We start from the raw sequence: 16,571 nt of genomic DNA, 5'->3' as shown, positions 1-16,571 counted from the left end.
ACCCCGTTCGCCGCTTCCGTCAATTTCGTTAATGCGATCCGGTCCGTTTTTCTCCCCATTTTTTTTCCTACTTCCTGTTCCGATGAGTTTGGATTCATTATAGTTTTTTAAGCGCACATCGTGCACGTTTGCAACACAATGACTAATTATTTTAACTAATATTGAACATCCGTCTTTTCGTGGAACCGACATTAGGTTAAACACTTTCCCACGAATTTATTTAATTTAAACTTTTACTGCCAATTGGCATTTTTATTGTACTCGTACTCGATTCGTTTCCCCGAATATTGATGCTTCGGAGTGTGCCAATTCCTGTTGGACCCATTTTTAAAATTAAAACCCAGCATTGGTAGAAGCAACAATTGTTTTGAGAAATTATAACGAAAGTTGGTCCTTCTGAAATGTTCCGCGAGGTCACAAAACAGCACCAGAGGCCCCTAAAAAAAACGTTTTTGAAATTCTCTTACAATTTCGTTCAGACAATTAAATGATTAAACGAGAGCAGAAATGAAATTGGAAAGGCTTATCAATTCACTTTTTTCTCCAAATCAAAGTTCTGCTCTCTGTCTTGACCAAGAACTCAGCGTTGCTGGGCGGTCGTCTTTCATCGTCGTCGTCGTATTTAAACGATTTCTCATTGCTTTTCCTCTTAAATTTGTCCCTTAAACCAATTCTTTCATGCTGTAGTTGTGACTGTTTTAGTTTTTTCTAAGATTACCGGTTAAAATAAATAAACAAGTCAACAATGATACTACGGCGGTTAATACGTTGCATCGATCGGTCCAAATCCTTCGATTTTCGGTCTCCGACACTCGTTTCTCAATACCTTCATACCAACAACGAACAGCAAAAAATACACAAACGTTTTTATCAACTACTGGCTCAGCTTTACTTGCTTCTTCATTGTAGAGCCACATGTTCACTTTCTCGATATAAAAGGTACGATCAACGATGATTGATCTCTACTTCCGTGCGGCTCACATCCTACCTCATAAGCAGGGGTATATTTGAAATCAAAACAGAAAATCTAATTTCTTTGAAACATGCAACAGGCGGTTCTTTTGCAGCGTAAATAATTTATTCCACACGATTGTCCGATGTGACGGGCGCGTCGAGGATTTACGCCCAACATTCCGTGCGGTACCTTTACTTCAGTCTGGGCGAGGAAATCGCCTAATGATGATATTACCTGCGCCTCGCTTCGAACGGCAACTTACTTCTTTTCTTGTTGTACGACAAGTGACTAGGATTATGTGTTTCTAAACCTTTTTTTCTTGTTTTCTCTCTTGGTTTCTTGTTTTTCATTTCCACAAAGTTGATCGCTATCGCGATTATCTAATGTGCGTTCACTGTGGCCGATGGAATCGGCCGATGGCACTCGCTTCTTACTGTTACGACCAACCTGCTGCAAGCCCGGTTAATGTATGCTTCGTACCTACTGGGCTGGGCGCTTGTCATTGCATTGGGTGCCGCTTCTATCGCTTCTACAGGAGGTTCGTAATCAATCGTTTCGTAAGGGGGTTGTTTGATTAAAAAGGATTAACGTTCGTCGTTCGCGTGCACCTGGGGTGATACAGAAAAAGGAGAACGATTGTGTGCGAGATATCGTCAAAAAAATTAACAAAGAACGAAGAAAGTTACGGAAGATTAGTGTCTGGCAAATAAACGAATAACTTCACGGCCAGGGGGAAGTACTACAAACTTCGCACTGTGTGCGTTATCCAAGAAGGGATCGTCCCTCGTCGTCGTTTAGATTGGTTTGGCTGTCCAATTATGGGCTCGTCGTTGGCCTTTGCCATTCAGATTCAGCTTCTCAAAACCAGGTTTCAAAAGGAGCTTGATGGAATGTAGTCTGATCGCTTCGTTGGGTTTGAACAACCGCCAATCTGCAGCTTCGTGAGCGTTTCGGTAAAAAAGTGTAATGTGCGCGCGACGCTGGGCACGCCGTCGTGTTGTTCAGGTCCTTCGGTGGCGGTACCAGACTTGCAGTCCATCAAAATCAATGTCCCACTTTCAACTGCGAGCCGCGGATCCCCTCTGTCCAGCCAACTACTTGGAGGAAGGATAGTAGTACAGCACGGTGTTGCCGGGCAGCTGCCAGTGCGATGCTTGAAGCTCGATCAGTTGAAGCAACGTGCGCCGGATGGCCGGAGCGGAGGCGGCCGAATTGAGGAACGCATCGCGCACCCCGGTCAACAGTGATTCAAGCTGCTGCGGAAGATGCATTTGTAGGTCCCGTCCAATGCAGGTCAGCACGAAGAACAAACATTCAATCTGCAACGACGAGAGTGATTGTCTATTAATTTTTTCCTTAATTGGAACGATGGGACCAAGTCAAAATCAACAAACTGCCATATTGAGTCCCATAAATTTGGTACCATTTTATAATTGGTTGGAAACAAAATTGTGTTCCGTTCTGAAAGTCCGAAGTCGTCGAATTTTTCAACTAACTAAGAGTTCGTAATAAAATAGGAGAACCTTATACAAATCAAAAATACAATTAAGGATTCATACTGTAGGTTACAAAAACTGTTATCTATACATGTAATTGAACTAACGACTTCCTTATGAAATTATTGGGGTTAAAAGGGTGCAAGGAATCAGCATGGAATTCTTAAGCTATGGTCTCTTGATAATTTTCCGATCGGCACAATTTCATGCTCATAGGACCGGATGCTAACCTCCGACAGTGAGCGCACCGGTGGCCGCACGCAGTCCTCGCAGCATTTGCCGAGCACCGTGAGCAGCACCAGCGGTGGCGGAACTCCGTCGCACTCGGTGCGCAACTGCAGCTGCCGGCGCTTCAACTGGCAGAACATCTCCGTCAGGAACGCCATGAACGAGGTGAACCGGGGCCGGGACGGGTTCTTGGAGTTCTGCACGGGTCCGAGCACCTTGTCCCGCTCTTGATACCACTGGCGGCAGGTGTTGAGCAGTGCCTCCAGGAACGTCTCCTTCTTCTCCTTGGCGATGATCGAAATGCACAGGCGCGATATCGGAAGCGAGTATCTGGAACGACATACACGGAACAGGCGAGAGGCCAGTCAGGTCGGGTTCGGGATCCGTGCGACCCGTTGACGGCGACATTACCGGCGTCCTTCGACGGCACGGTGCAACAGCTGGGCGGCCAGATCCATCAGACAGCGCGCATTGAGCTGATTCGGATCGTCGATCGCATTGTTGATGGCCGTCTGGACTTCCGGCGCAAACATGCCCACATCGCTGGCTTCCGCTCCGATGCCCAGCCCGAGACTGGCCAGCCCGCGGGCCAGCGTGTCCGCCGACGAGAGCGACTTGGAGCGCTGCAATGGTGCAACATTCAGTTGGTTGTTACTGTCGCTGTTGTTGTTACTGTTGTTGCTGGTGATGGTGTTGTGTGGGGAGTTGCTGTTGTTGCTGTGGTAGCTTGCGTTACTGTTTGCGTGTGCCGAGTGAACCATTGGTTCCGGTGCGAACTTGACGCGCGGTCCGCTAGACTGATCGGCGTCGGAGAGAGGGAGAGAGAGAGAGAGATGGAAGCACAGACGAGAGACGAGATAGAGTAACACATTTACAGTAAGCGGGTTGAGATATGGCAACACGAAGCACATGATCATCGATCGAGCAAGCGCGAGTGACACTCACGTGAAGGATGTTGCTGCTCGACGGCGAGTTCACGAGGGGCATATGGGACGGTTGCATCTGCACCCCGACGTGATGCAGCGGCGAGTGGGACGGGGGCATCATGAGGGAGCCCCGCTGCACCGGGCTGCCGATGGAGCCGAGGTGCAGCGGGTGATGCTGCCGCCCGTGCATTCCCAACGGCATGCCGACGTTCGACTTCGAGTGCTGCAGCGCACCGCTGTAGATGTTCAACGATCTGCGCCGAACGAGCGAGAAAGAGACAGCGAGTCAACAACCCCTTCGGAAAAGCCGCCCTACCCTCCCTCACCTAGAGCTCTGCAGTGGAAAGCGATGATCGTTCAGGGGTAGGTTGTGCATCTGAAACTCCTGGGCGTGCACGTTCAGCTTGTTGACGTTGTGCATTCCATCTGGCGGACAGAAAATTGGAAGTTATTTCCGCTTACATTTGGACACGCGTATCGTCCTGTTTCGTGTCACACGAAGCTGGAGCACTCACCACGGAGCTGTTGCTGAGCGTGCTGATGGGCTTGACTTTGGGAGAACGCCAAACTGCGTCGTTTGTTGCTGTTGTTGTTCTGCCGTCGGTGCAAGGGATAAACAATGCCAATTAGTTGAAGGTCACAATGCGCCGAAGTCAAAATTGAACAACAAGCAATGTAGGTTTGTTCCAGTGAAATGAGAAAAATTATGGCAGCAAACAGATTAGTCGGTGGTGATTGTAATATGTAGATTTATTAAATAGACTACTTTCCTACTATCGTTTAGTTCTAATTTATTGCGTTAATCGAAGGCATGTTAAAGTGGTAGTTTTACGAGCACAGTTTTACGAAAATATGTAAATTGGAGCTTTTAGCTAATTTCTTATGATATTGCCCCAAAAAAATATTCAAACGGGATGGAAGACTGTTTTATTGATATTTTCAATTTTGTAAACTGTAGCCAAATAGTCTAATGGACATCTAACAGTTAGTATTAAATGGTAAGAGAATTTACTTTGTCTTGTAATTTTCTATGTACGATGAACATTTTAACGCTATTGAAATGATCAATGCCCAACATCGATCAATTTGCAATGAAAATACGGTTGAATGATCTAAGCTACAAAAATCAGAGCACGGTAGGAAAGATGTTATTTAATTATGTTTGACATGCCTCGAGTGGTAGCCACAGGCAGCAGTTAATAGTATACACGAATCATTTATTTTGAAATGACAATATTTAAATTTTTAATTTTACCATCTTTTGTTTGAACGTACAACTAATTGTATTTACTGTGTTATGCTTAGACATATATTGTAGGGAATTATTGTTTATTTAATATAAAAAAACGGTGCAACGTAGCGTAAATTACAATTGACAATTTGGGATAATTTAAAACTAGAACTAACATTAACTCTATACGCAACTGGTGAAACGAACGCAAAAGCTGGTAAACCACATTAACTACACAAATACAAAAATTAAACAGTAACATGGTCGAACATTTCGAAAGAGATGGCAGATGTGACAATTATTATACAAAATAATTTTCCCCTGTCTCAAAATACTTTTGAACAAACTAATTGAATAGTTTCAGTACCATTTAAAAAAACATTAAAGCGTTGATGCACTGCGTTCGGCGATGGTATAATTGGTTATGTTATGAAGCAAATGTTACTTTGTCTTAAGACTATAAATGTTGAACTTGTTAATCTAGTACTCAGTAGTACACAATGGCACAATGTGGCACAATTGATAATAATTTACAATAATACAATACAAAATACAATACAATACAACAATACAATAATACAAAACAAAACAGACAGAAATGCCAATCAGTCGAAGATCATGCCCAAACCGGAACGGCCCAAAAATTTACCTCAAAAAATTGCTATAGATTGCCAATTTGGAATGAAAAGAGAGTAGCAGACAGACGGCGGACGGTTAATTTAAAAATGTCTTCAATTTTAATCACTTCATCAGTTCCATTTCCACGAGCAGTACTTTACCTGTACGTTTGGCGTACGAATGAAGCTTCGCTCCCGGGAAATGCCCGGCGAAATGTAGTCCTGGATTTTTACCACCTTTTTCGGGCCACTGTTTTCGTTGTGATCGGCCATTGTTTTGGCACTTTTTCACGAATGGCACTAGTGGCCAGCAACACACCACCGCTGCAACTGTGTATTCGGCTTCACACACAACACTGTCGATCGTGCAGCAACTATATTAGGCTCATTATTTCGTTCGAGAAGATTTCGAGTGGAGAATGCTGAAAATCGGCCACCATTAGTAATGATATCGAAATGTTCATCAGGTTTGTGTGCCTCTTGTGAACAAAATTAAAAGAAGTTCACAGTAAAATCGTTAAATAATATTTATAAATAATAGCACAAAAAGTAGCGCTAATTATTGTGCAGAAATAAGGAAGGCATAATAAGCAGCACCATTTTTTCTCGATATCTCCCAGTAATGGCAAGCAAAGAAAGCAAACGAATCGCATCGGAGAGTGATCGGAGAGGCACGCAAAGCCGTAAACCGATCGTGTCTGTTGTTGCACGATGCGTGCGTTTGTTCACGATGTAAAATGAGCATAAAATAGTAAGGCGATAAGTAATCGTACACCTTTCGCGCGCTCGTGAACCGACTTCCCTTTGCTACACACCAGACAGATCATTTGCATACAGACCCCCGGCAGCCAAACGGTATCCATAGCTTGACGGCAATTGGCGTTCGTCGCAACGCAAACACGGTTCCCGCGTTCCGTTATGGCCGCCCGGTCTATGGATTACGTCATCGTGCGGTGGCGGCCGGAAACAGAAATAAATATTATTCAAAAATATTCTCTACCGCGTCTCGCGGCCGCCGACCATTTGGCTCCGAGACGATGTGCGAACAGAACGGGTGCGATTCGTTTGGCCGAACCGCGGCCCGTAATCTGGTGCCGTTACATTGGTGTTGGTTCGTAGCCAACACCCACGCCTAGCTGGTGGTGGCCGTTTGCAAACATAACCTCAAACCCGGCCCGGTGGCGAAACTCGCACTAGTCACTCACCACCAAAACCGCAACACGCCATTCGAGATCGCGTTTTCAGGCTGAACTTGAAAGTTTGTGACCCGAACCAGGATTTCGAAACCACCACGCGGCGGCGAAAGTTAACGTCAAAGGGGACCTTAAATTCAATCGGGTTGATGGTTTCTTTTCTCGGCCCGCGAAAATACGTCATGGCCGCACACCGTGGTGCGTCACTACCTTGCAAGGGCTTTCGAGGAGCCAGGACCGGTTGGTAAACAATCTCACCTGTTCCCCGGTGGGTGTTGCAAGATTGTTGCAAATGAAGTGTGCTTTTCAGGTTGATGCTCGCTGATAGCGCGCACTTAGCACGTCGATCAACGGCCCACGTGAACGACAGAGTGGTAAAACAGGTTTTTAAAAAGTCTATAGCTCTAAACATGGAACATTTGTTTAACAAACATTTTAATAAGATGTTGCAAATATTGCGAATCAACTGATATTTTACTTTGAAAGTTATTCAATTTAATTTTTAAATAATCCCACTGTAAAATCATCTGTAGCCTAGTTGGTGGGGCAACTCTTAGAACATTTCCCTTCCAGGAATTAAAGCAGTAAAGGCAGCTCCTTTAAGATAAAATAAAAAAAAACCTCCTTTAAGGTTCTATTTTCATTGTGTTTCATAGTGCAACAAATTGATTCAAATTGATCCACTTTGCTTCTGAGGATCTCGGCATAATCTTCGCCCTTCATTGAGTAGTTACTGTTTTCTTTAACTTATGCCTTGTAAGCTGTGACATTAATCTTTAAAGTAGTAAAAAAAAATTTATCACTGCTAAACATGAATGTTTTACAACCTGGAGATTAAATTAAGCCCTCCGGTTAACGGCGTTACAAGACAACGGTATCTTTGTGAGCCGATGCATCGATGCAAAGGCCGGACCCCTGGAAGACCGACACCGCGAGGATTGTTTACTACTGTTTTCGTCTATTTCTGGATGCCGAATTTCAGAAAGAGCGCCCCCAGATGATGTCGGAAGCACAACAACAACAAACGCAAAACAGATCCCATTCCGCTTAATGGCTGTCAAAACAAGGGAGATCGACTTCGATCGGTCACTGAAAAAGGAAGCTCCCAATTGGTGGGGTAGCAACGATCTGTTAGTTTGCTGGGTCTGAAATGGTTCCAGCTCCGTGGAGCCTATCATCACTCGGCGAAGAAGTTGATGAGGCTAGCAAATATCCAGAGGATGACATCATCGCTCGCAGCTGACCGGACCGCATCGTACCGGATCAGCAGCAGAGTACTTGAAGATGAATTACAAGTATAACACGACCGATATACATGCCCGGTGAGTAACCAAACGCACTCGGATGCATGGATACAAAACAGAGAGAGAGAGAGAGAGAGAGTCTGTGAGGTGTTTCGCGGATATGGGACGCGTTGGGTGTCGCCGTAGAACGGAGCTATTAAACGCCGTTGGCGATGAAGCGAGCATCGATAGTGAGGTTATTATTAGAGCACTGCTTAGGGCGGGTACTGGCTTGCGTCAACACTGGCGAGTAGTCGGCAGGATTCGGTGAAGAAATTCGGCGCCTACGGACGAGCGAAATCCATACCAGCGCCGACACGAAGCGGAATTGGTGTATTGGTGGAGGCGGCAGTCGTTCACGAGATAACACACATTTTGCACTCTCTGCAACTCTACTGCCCAATTAAGATAGGGCTGTGAGATACGCGTTCGATGCAGTATCTTCGCAAAATTCACCGATCTGGATTCAGTGCCTAACATTACACTAACACCTGCGTACGATGATCACAACATCAGTCACCAAACGGGGGCTCGTACATCACTCCCCTGTGGTCACTGTGTTGGTTGATCCTGACATTGTGTTCTGGGTTCTTATGAGTTGTGATCCGCAATTCGCACGAAACTGCACCATGTGTGGATCTTCGTGCGCAGCAGCTTGATTAGCGAGTGCACCTAATGAAGGTGTGCGTGCGTTCACTAAACCCCGGTTCACGCGGCTGGCCTGTCGTCTGATGACTGCCGCATGCGATCGTGCGGTGATATCATCTTTCACTCGCGGAACGATGATCGATCGCTGTTACACAGGCGATCAGCTCAAGAATGTCAGGGAGTCTTCGCAGAGAACGGACGTGAACGGAATACTTTAACCGGACCGCACCTCTAGTGCTGCTGCTGCGGTTCCGGAGGTTCCTCCGTATATGGTAGCCGCCCACCGAAGGCGCGTACAGACGATTGGTGACGGAATTTCGGAATTGACGGAGTGTGTATCGTGTCGGAGTAGTGTCGTTGAGTTACTGAACCCATCGTGTCCGTGCGCGGAACACACACGGGGCCATCCCGTGCTCACTCTCCAACACACTCACTGCTCGGATCGCCGTGAGCGATTCTCGTGCACGAACGCCATGCGCACGCATCGCGGCGCAGGTTCTAACCCACTGTTTGTTGTCTCTCCTCGAGGCCGAATTTGGAATCTTGCTTCCGATCAGCATCCCCGAGTGGACTCGAGCGTTCTGTGGTTGAATTTATTTTTAAGACCGCATCATGTTTCTGGATCTGGATCTTGTTTAGCATTTTTTATTACCCACCAATTGATCCAGTCCGATAGGTCCGCCGGATCGAGCCGTATGTAGGTTTGATTGACAATTTGTTACCCTATAATTGATCGACTCGATCTCGATCACGAATGCACTCAGCGGCCTCGGCGTTCTCTTGCGGTTATTTGTCACTCACTCACGATGCTCGCGAGCGCGAACTGTTCCGCTCGCAGTCATTCTGCTATTTTCGCGCAAACGCGGCTCAAACGATCGTGTTAGGGATGTACTAACCGATGACTAATCGTGCGGCGGTGTCACAATAAGCCGGTGGTCCCGTTGCACATTGTGATTCAGAGAATTGCTTATCACGCGACTAAGAACGTTACCGTCCACAACCTAAGAACGATTCTTCATGCATGTACTAGGCTGCTCATTAAATTCGGAGCCTCAAATTCGGAGCCTAAAAATGTTACAACAATAATCGAAATTTATTGTCTTTCCGGTTTGCAAGTAACCCGCCTCCAAAATTCCATTCGCATCCCAAAAAACTGATGCAAACACCGTTTTGGGTGATTTCTGGACACGAATTCATTTCGGAGCCGAAGAACCAGGTTCACACCACTCCTTAGCCTTTTGTTTTGATTCAGAATTATGATGATAGACACAAGCCTCATCTTTAGCGATGATTCAATGCATAAAATCCACTTTATCTTATCGAAAACGCTTTAAATGTTGTCAAGAAAGCTGTATTCGAATGCGTTTTTGTTCAATTTTTAGCGAATGCGGCACACATTTTGCAAACAGCTTTCTGAAATCCAATACTTCAGTCAAAAAATATTAGTTAAAGGCCCAATTGGCTTATAAAAAAAATAAGTGACCGATTGAAATGAAACTACATAGAGATTCATTTGAAGAGTGTACCAATGTAACAAAAAAAATTCGACTCGTAGCAGCGCCCTTTGTTCTCGAGGCACCGAAATTAGTGAGCAGCCTAGTACTGTATTTAGTTAATTGATATCCAGTGCTTTCGATGATATGGAGATGTTTTCACCTACCAAGATTCAGTAGGGAATACAATTCCTGTTAAAAATGCTGACACTAATAACATAAAAACACGTGTCTTGATGGTCATCATCCGAAGCTAGAACAAGAAAACTGGAACCGGGGCCACACTTGAGTTTAAAATATCTTTCTTTATTGAACTCGCAATAATGTCCATTTGATTTCTCACTTCTTTGATGTAATTTCATTTTTCTGATTTGTTTGCTTACATTGCTTGCTTACTTCGAAGATATAACTTACAGTATTGGCTTCATTATCTAAACGGAGTATCTCTAAGGTAACCGACTTTAGGACCCACTATCGAAGGAGAAGATTGGGAGGGCGGGGAGGGGAGGTCTTGTTGTAAATAGAGATGCTGGTTGCTTGGATTGGATGTTAGTTTGATTTGGATTGCAAGATTTGTAGCTTCCACGCCTGATGGGGAGTGATTAACTTGGCTCGACTACTTCGATTAACGCTGCCTCCCAAACGCCCAGCGTCCGTTCTATGCTGAAACGGAAACCGTGTCAAATATATGTTTATATGTTTGCATTGTGTTCTCTCTTTCTCTCTCTAGCCATCTGTTCCGTTCTTAGTGTTGCTAAGTGTGGTAATACTTTGCTTGATTCATTCAAACGCATGCTTTTCGAGAACATTCGCCAACCGCTAGGAATGTGTCTTTCCACTCGCCGTCGCCCTATGTACACGTCCACTGTCCGCCATTGCTAACGGTTGAGCTTTTCGGTTGAGTATGTGAGGAGTGATTACGGTTTACTAATAATTACACTGGGCGGAAATAATGTTGATTATGTTGATATGAGTGTGGGAATATCGCTCGCCGCTTCTGGTAAATTCTTTCGTTATTTTTTTAATTTGTTAGCTCATTGGCAAAACTCTTCTACGGCCAATCAAACGGGTACTGGTAGTAATTAGTTGATCAATTGGTTTTTTTTTTGCATAACAACACTAGCTCAAATACACACACATACACACGTAGCGTATGCTCGTTTGTTTGTTTAAAAGTTAGTCACTATACTGAACGATTGTAGACTGGTTCTACCCTACACCAACCATGTAGGGTGCATTTTGAACAAATATGCGCTTCACTACCGATGCAATGAGCTTCTCGCGATAGCTGAACTCTCAGGAATATCCACAGGACGTAAGTGCACGTGCATCAAGAGACGAGAGTTGCCAGCATGTTGTCCCTCACTGTAGTAGTTGATTTTTTTTCGTTTTTAACTTTTACAATAAATCCATTTCGGGTAGCAACGCTCTAGCTCATTCTCTCTCTCCGTCTCTCTGCTATTCTAATGCACGAATAATTTCCAATCCGGTGGATGAACGCTGTGTGTTTCAATCTCGTTCCCTAAACAAGACTGTCTAGAACGTTTCTGCTCTGCTTAAAGGTAAAGGCAAATGGTACGGAAGTGTAGATTTAAATATTTCCATCATGAGCTCCATTATTGCTATGACGTTGTTTGTTTATTTCATTTTACGTTTTGTTGCTGCTTACCTTACCGTTTTTTTTTTGAGAGTTATTAGGGGTTTTGATGCGGTCGCGTAAGGCAACACACTATTTGTCACTTTGAGAAGTCACACTCGTGACTGTTGATCGGAAATAGCTTCCTCTGTTTTGTGATAAGCTTTCTGGGCCTTAATAATTATTAAAACATTCAAAACGTGCGAATTGAGAAGTTCCAAACCAAATTCCTTTTCAAAAGCATTGCACACAACGCACGGTGCGAGCTAGCCATCTTGTGTCCAATGTTGGCTGCAAGCTTGAGAGCAAGTCACCGAAATGCTTGTCGCCGATCGGAGGAAAACTTTACGCCAAAGCATTAGTTTTTTTTTTAAGCGTTTGAACTTTTCAGAAGACAGAATGATTCAAGTGATTAAGTTATAGCCCGCAGACAGCGTCCACGTGGTATTATCAGCTTGCCCAGCAATTTGGTTCAAAACTCAACACATTGGTTCGCTCTCCATCGCTCTTCGGTGACGCGCTTGTCTTTGGTTTTATCGTTTTACTGTTTTTAGAATTGTTCTGTTGTACGTATGAGAAAATCAGCACTACATGGGGTCCGTTTTCCGACCGACCCCCTATCAGCAGTGTCTTCTTTTATCAATCGTCTGATGATCATGTAACCAATCCGTAACCTTATGATCCTTTCGTAATTGGTTAAATTCTTACTATACAGCAGTGGTCGCAGACTGTCAAAATGGCAAAAAAGAGTGCAAAACGGCAAATAGCACTCGTGCCCAGGAATTTGGGGATGGAAAATGAAAGGTAGGACATTCGTTCGCTTCCTGGACGAAGCAGGGAACCAATCACAGTCGAGAATTTAGCCAAGCGAAGACGGTTCGGGACATTTTGTTCCAAACGCCCTCTCGCTGGCCTTAGAGTTACGAGTTTGTTTTGTTACACCATCCTTCAAAGGATGTATCGCTTAGCTAGGTGACGTTAAACGTTCGAGAATAGCATTAAAAAGGGGGCAACTTTGTAACTTAGGTAACATAGTAATGCTTAGCAAATGCAGCGAGTATCGTTCGATATTTACATTCAAACTGTGTTACATCAGTGAATCGGTTTCTAATTACTGCACAAACACGGTACACGGTACACGGTACTATTCACAGAACGCAAGAGGAACCTAACGGCGCCTTGCGCGGCGCTGCACTGACAAATAGCAAACCAGAACACTGAAGGACGCTAATCGACTATGTGCGGACACATCGAGCTACGCAAGCAGATTTGGAATGTACCTAGCCACCCGGTTCTGTATTACTTGAAACAATTGGCCACACTACTTGACCTTGGCTACTTCAACAGTGGAACCTTATACCTATCACTTACCGCTTACGTTTCATTTTGGTTTTTGGTTGTTCTGTTCATTTCGCGCTTTGTAATTTTAACCGCCACGCCTCGACAAGCCTTGTTTGGACCCTTAATTTATTATTCCTATCGCTACTCTACTCGGATTTGAAGGAGAGTCTAAGCTCTGCGAGTAGAGCTATATGTGTTATTTATACTCTTACTATTTATTTGCTTTATCTTTTACTGGTCTTATGGTATCCTAACGTTCTACCTGCAGCAACTGCTAGCAACAGTGTTGAACCAACAATGAAAGAACAGTTGTTGCCAAACAAACATCGGCTAACGGACAAACGGCTTTAGCTTTGTATTGGTTGTGTTGTATTCTTCCCCTAGCATGATACATGCTGATCCGACAGACCTTCCGGCTCGGCTCGGCATGATTTTATTGTGTTTTTGTTCGCCAGACAGCAGGACAAGATATGCGTGCAAAAGTAGAGTGGCGCAAATTGGCGCTTTTAATGGAGTCCTCAGCATGGAACACGCAACATGATATAGGGTTGGGCTGCAAAATTTTTGTGAAGTAGTCAGATTAATCGAAAGTACAGGCAAAAAAAGGTTAGGCCAAATAAATTGCAGGTCACCGAAATGAGTAATCGTCGATGCTTTTCTCTAGAGACCGGCCCAAAACGCGCCTAGAATCTTCCTTAGAGCCTTTGCATGAATGCGCGATTGACGGCGCATTGTTCGTGAAAATGAACACGCGTCATGACGCTTCTGAAAGCCCCCTTTTTCGTTTGATCGTAATCATCGGTGGGTGATTAATGGCCAACGGAATAAAAGAAGTAATCTTACTACACTACTAGCCGAGGAAATAAAACTCACTGTATTTTATATGCTGCCGTGCATAAATAATGTTGCAAACAACATACAGCGTTCGGCCTTAGCAATTCCGAGAAAAGGAGTCCCTTTTCGCACTCCGCACTCCGAGTGCTCGCCAGCTTTCGATTGTGGCCCGGTTTGCCGACTCGCGTGAAGAACTCACAACAAAAAAGGAGGCGCATACATAAAATGGAGGCGCCTGGTGCCGGAAATTTGTTTGCATTTCACATTAACCCACCGGGGCCGGGAGTTTGAAAGTCGTCGAAGGCGGGCACGGGGTACACCTTTTTGCGCATCGGTGCTGACGCTTTGTTCTTGGCCTCCCACCCGGGGCAGATAATGCCGTATCATTACCGGGCCGTGACGTTGAAAGGAGTAGAACGGGCATCGGCCATACAGTGGAACGGGATGAATAAAAGGCATCGAAACTCACCCGACGCTCGACGACACCTGTGCGATGTGTGCATTTTAGAGCAGATCATAAAACCGTACGCGTGGCCGTGATGGCCGTGAACGGGAAGGGTTTTATGATGCTTTCGTTCGTTTTTTTCCGATTTTCAAGCGATGCACTCCGAAACGTTTACGAAATAAATGAGGGGGTTGCTGATAAAAAAGTATGTACTATTTTACAACAAGTTTAGAATTTTAAACGCTCAGACGTTGTTATGAACAATCATAACGAAAACATTTACATAAATGAGACAGCAAACAATGAGAAAAACAAATCCGGAAACACAGTATCGTGGAACGCTTGCTCCCGAAGCTTGCAACAAATCCGAACCAAAATCTGTTTCGATTTGCCCACTCAGAGTCCGGGCAGAAAATTAGCTACAACCTTCGTCATTGCCGCAGGCCCCAGATCCCGAACCCGGGCCGCAGACTGTGAACGGATGAAATTGAGCAGAATAATAATCATAAATTAATCTTACACCCATCCGTGGTCCGTGCTGTCGTTCCTTCAAGGATCGAGCTCTCAAGAGTGGGACGCCCAGCGTGTGTCCATCGTAGACCGTAGACCAGTGGGACATTAGTAGTGGTGTTAATGGAATTTAAAACGACCGGTACATGGCCCTACGCAGGAGCTCCTGCTGGGCGGGACCAAGTGCTAACTGCCCGAACGAAAAATGAGGGCCTCGATGCTGCTGAGAGGAGATATATTTATTTTAGGTTTGATTAGTTTGCCCGATAACCTCCTCCCGTGGGAGGTTACACTAGTCAACAGGTAATTTAAGTTTAGAGAGTTAATGTTAAGGATATTGTCTGCGTCTTGTCAGATGACCAGCGGGTGCTCTCGTGGGACCATTGATATATGAGTGGTGTCACGTAGTGCTTTTGTTAGAACTTTTAAATAAACCTCAATTCCAAAATAGTAGCATAAAAACGAATGTCTTCACTGTGAATCGATCCTGATTAAATAGAAACGGAAGGGTAAATAAAACATCATTAGAAATACTTGATTTTAATAAAAATAAAAGTTTAAAACAACCCAAACCAATTGAATCGGAAAAGAGAGCACACTTAACCCACTCATCGTAACATACCCACCCGAAAAACATTCTGGACTGAGGAACTGATTATTTGTTCTCCAAAAACAGGCTGCACAGGAACCGGAATTAGTTTGACAACTTTACAAATTTGATTGGGAGTTCGCTCGCCACTATCAGCCGTCGATTTTGCCCAACCATCGAACCATGGCCCAATATGCGTGATTGGCGAAGTAAAGGACTTTCAGATGTTGCCGGAACCACTCCATTATTGCGTACCGGTTTGTGGCTCCTTGAGTCATGGGCATCGGGACATGTCGGTGTCACTATCTCAAAGGCTATTTACAGGTTTGCAGCTTTAAACAGGGCATCGACTCGAACAAGGAATCGCAAGGGTTCGCTAATGGATGTTTTTTTCTGTCGAGGAGACATCCCGAAGGTGTCACTGTTTGCTGAGTGCGCAGCACTCAGAAACGCAGTTCCGAGAACTACAAGGCGCCTGACGACCCATCTCCCGCGAAGTGTTCCTTTCACAGGTTTCAAGAGGGTTTTGCATGATTGAAGTACTTCATCGTTTGTCCTTCCGTTCCAGCGGGGCCAACTGATGGCCGCCTTGCTGATCATAGCCCGGAAGTGTGTCATTAAAATCGGCACATCGATTGCGATCCGCTCGCTGTTGCTTCTGTTTGCTTTTTCTTCTATGTGTCACAACCATGGTTTGTGTGTGTCTGTGTGTGTGTTGCCGGTGGCTCCTGGCCAGCCTGGCGTGTGCCAACGACGATGTTACCGATCAAGCGCTGTGCATAATTATCGAGCTCATCGTGTGTATCGTGTGTTTACCTATTTGTCTTTTTGCGATTGTTTGCGTTCCGTCTGCAGTGTATTTGCATCGCTCTGCGCGCGTGTGTGATGATTTTCCTATTGTTCTTCCCCATCGGGTGGATGAACGGTGTGAAACGAGTGTCTTTTCCACCGAGCAGCAGACCGTGGCTACATCACAAATGTGAGAAATATCCTACTTCAGATACTACGAAGAAATTGGCTCAACTACAAGTTTGTGTAACGTATTGTTTCCTATTTGTGTTTGTCGTTTCCCCCCTCTCCTCGTTCCCGCGTGCGTGGCGGAACTCGGTCCCGGTGAGCTCCGGAGCGCTTCCAGCGGCTCAGACT

General features: G+C 45.0%; 1 protein-coding gene across 2 annotated transcripts; it reads right to left on the bottom strand.

The window, feature by feature from the left end:
- Positions 1–726: 726 nt before the first annotated feature.
- Positions 727–8,949, bottom strand: LOC131212353 (uncharacterized). 2 transcript variants are annotated; one of them, XM_058206191.1, is made up of 9 exons: positions 8,807–8,949; positions 5,616–5,875; positions 4,121–4,199; positions 3,932–4,031; positions 3,785–3,859; positions 3,625–3,742; positions 3,091–3,476; positions 2,682–3,009; positions 727–2,274 (listed from the first exon to the last, which is right to left on the bottom strand). In XM_058206191.1, the coding sequence occupies exons 2-9, from the start codon at positions 5,724–5,726 to the stop codon at positions 2,050–2,052; spliced, it is 1,422 nt and encodes a 473-aa protein (XP_058062174.1). In that variant the 5' UTR covers positions 5,727–5,875; positions 8,807–8,949; the 3' UTR covers positions 727–2,049. The 2 variants fall into 2 exon arrangements, with proteins under 2 accessions (XP_058062174.1, XP_058062173.1); XM_058206190.1 differs by having other exon boundaries at positions 3,625–3,859.
- Between the last annotated feature and the right edge of the window lie 7,622 nt (positions 8,950–16,571).

Source organism: Anopheles bellator, chromosome 2 (genome assembly GCF_943735745.2).
Source record: "Anopheles bellator chromosome 2, idAnoBellAS_SP24_06.2, whole genome shotgun sequence".
Lineage (NCBI taxonomy): Eukaryota > Metazoa > Arthropoda > Insecta > Diptera > Culicidae > Anopheles > Anopheles bellator.
The sequence above is the reverse complement of the archived record's forward strand: the minus strand, read 5'-3'. Positions and strand labels throughout refer to the sequence as shown.

Coding starts and splice junctions, on each gene's coding strand:
- LOC131212353 (XM_058206190.1), bottom strand. CDS start 5,726: ATGGCCGATCACAACGAAAACAGTGGCCCGAAAAAGGTGGTAAAAATC. Junction 4,032..4,120: donor CGCTCAGCAACAGCTCCGTG/GTGAGTGCTCCA, acceptor TCTGTCCGCCAG/ATGGAATGCACAACGTCAAC. Junction 3,477..3,624: donor CGAGCAGCAACATCCTTCAC/GTGAGTGTCACT, acceptor GACGCCGATCAG/TCTAGCGGACCGCGCGTCAA.